Source organism: Monoraphidium neglectum (assembly GCF_000611645.1).
Source record: "Monoraphidium neglectum strain SAG 48.87 unplaced genomic scaffold scaffold03479, whole genome shotgun sequence".
Classification (NCBI taxonomy): Eukaryota; Viridiplantae; Chlorophyta; class Chlorophyceae; order Sphaeropleales; family Selenastraceae; genus Monoraphidium; species Monoraphidium neglectum.
Genome location: NW_014010150.1, coordinates 4,961 through 6,305, shown reverse-complemented (window position 1 = coordinate 6,305; position 1,345 = coordinate 4,961). Strand labels below are relative to the sequence as shown.

Below are 1,345 nucleotides of genomic sequence, written 5' to 3'. Positions count from 1 at the left end.
CGCCCGCGGCGCCCGCGTGGGCGGCGGCGCCGCCCCCGGCCCCGAGCGCGCCGGCCGCGCCCGCTGGCGACGAGCTCGACCTCGGCCTCGACCTCGGCCTCAACCTCGGCCTCGGCCCCCGCGGCGCAACCTCGGACGCCCCCGCGGGCGCCGACGGCCCGGGCTCTCCCTCGGACAGCGGCGTGGACAACCTCTTCGGGACCATCGACCTGCTGGGCGTCTCTCCATCTGGCCCTGCGGGCTTTGGGGCCTGCTGCCTGCTGGACTGCGACTCCATGGACTTTGCCGCCCCCCCGGACTGCGGCGGCTACATGCAGCTGCTGGACTGCGGCGACGATGGGGAGGACTGCCTGATCTGGAACGGCGAGCCGTCGTATTATGTGCAGTAGGCGCGATCTGGGGCGATACCTTGGACGTGCGACGTTACAGAACCTCGGCCTCGGCCGCAACCAGGGCCCCCGCCCTCGGCGCGCGCGCGGCCCCCACGCGCGCGCGCCCCCCCACAGCCGGCGCCCCCACACAGACAGTTTTCTCAGAACCCATCGGTGCCCCCATCCCCTGGCCGGTCAAACCCCTGACCTCCGGCCCACGCTCTCTTGCGCCGCGATGTGCTTTCCATAGCCCCTCATAACCCCAAGGCCTTGTCACTACCTTGACCACTCCGCCCCCTGCCGGCCCCCGCCGCCCCCGGGCCCTGGGCCCCGGGCCCACGCCGTGCGCCAGGCTGGCGCGCGCGCGCGCCAGGCTTGGAATGCCCATCCCCCCTGTGGATGGCCAACCTCAATACTTGCACTGACCTGCCCCAGGCTGCGCCCTCGACAGTCCAGCCAGCCTGCCGGCGCGCACACAAGCACTGCGCGTCGGTTTTTCCATCTGTTTTTGTTTTCCAGGGGCCGCCGCATCAGCCCGCGCACCACCTCGCGGGTCGGCTCGTTTTCATCATCCGACAGCTGTCTCTTAGCACAGGCCCAACAAAGGCAGGCCTGCAGGCGCGGCATCGAGAGGGGAGCGCCGGTTGCCAGCGGGGGTTCCTCTTGCGGCCGCCAGCCCGGGGGCTGCCTTCACCCAGCATCCCTGCATGCACACAATCAGGGGGCCGCCGCCACTTTGGCGCACGCATCCCCCGCCCTTTGGGCCACGGCACGGCCCCAGGAGCACTCCGCCCGTGGCAGCGGCAGGCATGCCCTTGCCCCCCGGCGCAGCGCCGCAGGGGGGTCGCCGGCGCCGCCGCCCATTGTTGCGCCGCCCTTCCAACGGCCTGCCTGGAAAACCCGCTCGTAGCCCTTACTAAACACTCTGCTCAAAGCGACGCCCCGGTCCCGAAACCGCCGGTCCCGAGGCCGTT

The 1,345-nt window shown here is 71.9% G+C and overlaps 1 protein-coding gene across 1 annotated transcript; it reads left to right on the top strand.

The window, feature by feature from the left end:
• Nucleotides 1–46: 46 nt before the first annotated feature.
• On the top strand, nt 47–389 carry MNEG_12862 (hypothetical protein; the record flags this gene model as incomplete). Its single annotated transcript, XM_014038666.1, has 1 exon — nt 47–389. A coding segment is annotated over one exon (343 nt), but the record flags the coding sequence as incomplete, so codon positions are not given.
• Between the last annotated feature and the right edge of the window lie 956 nt (nt 390–1,345).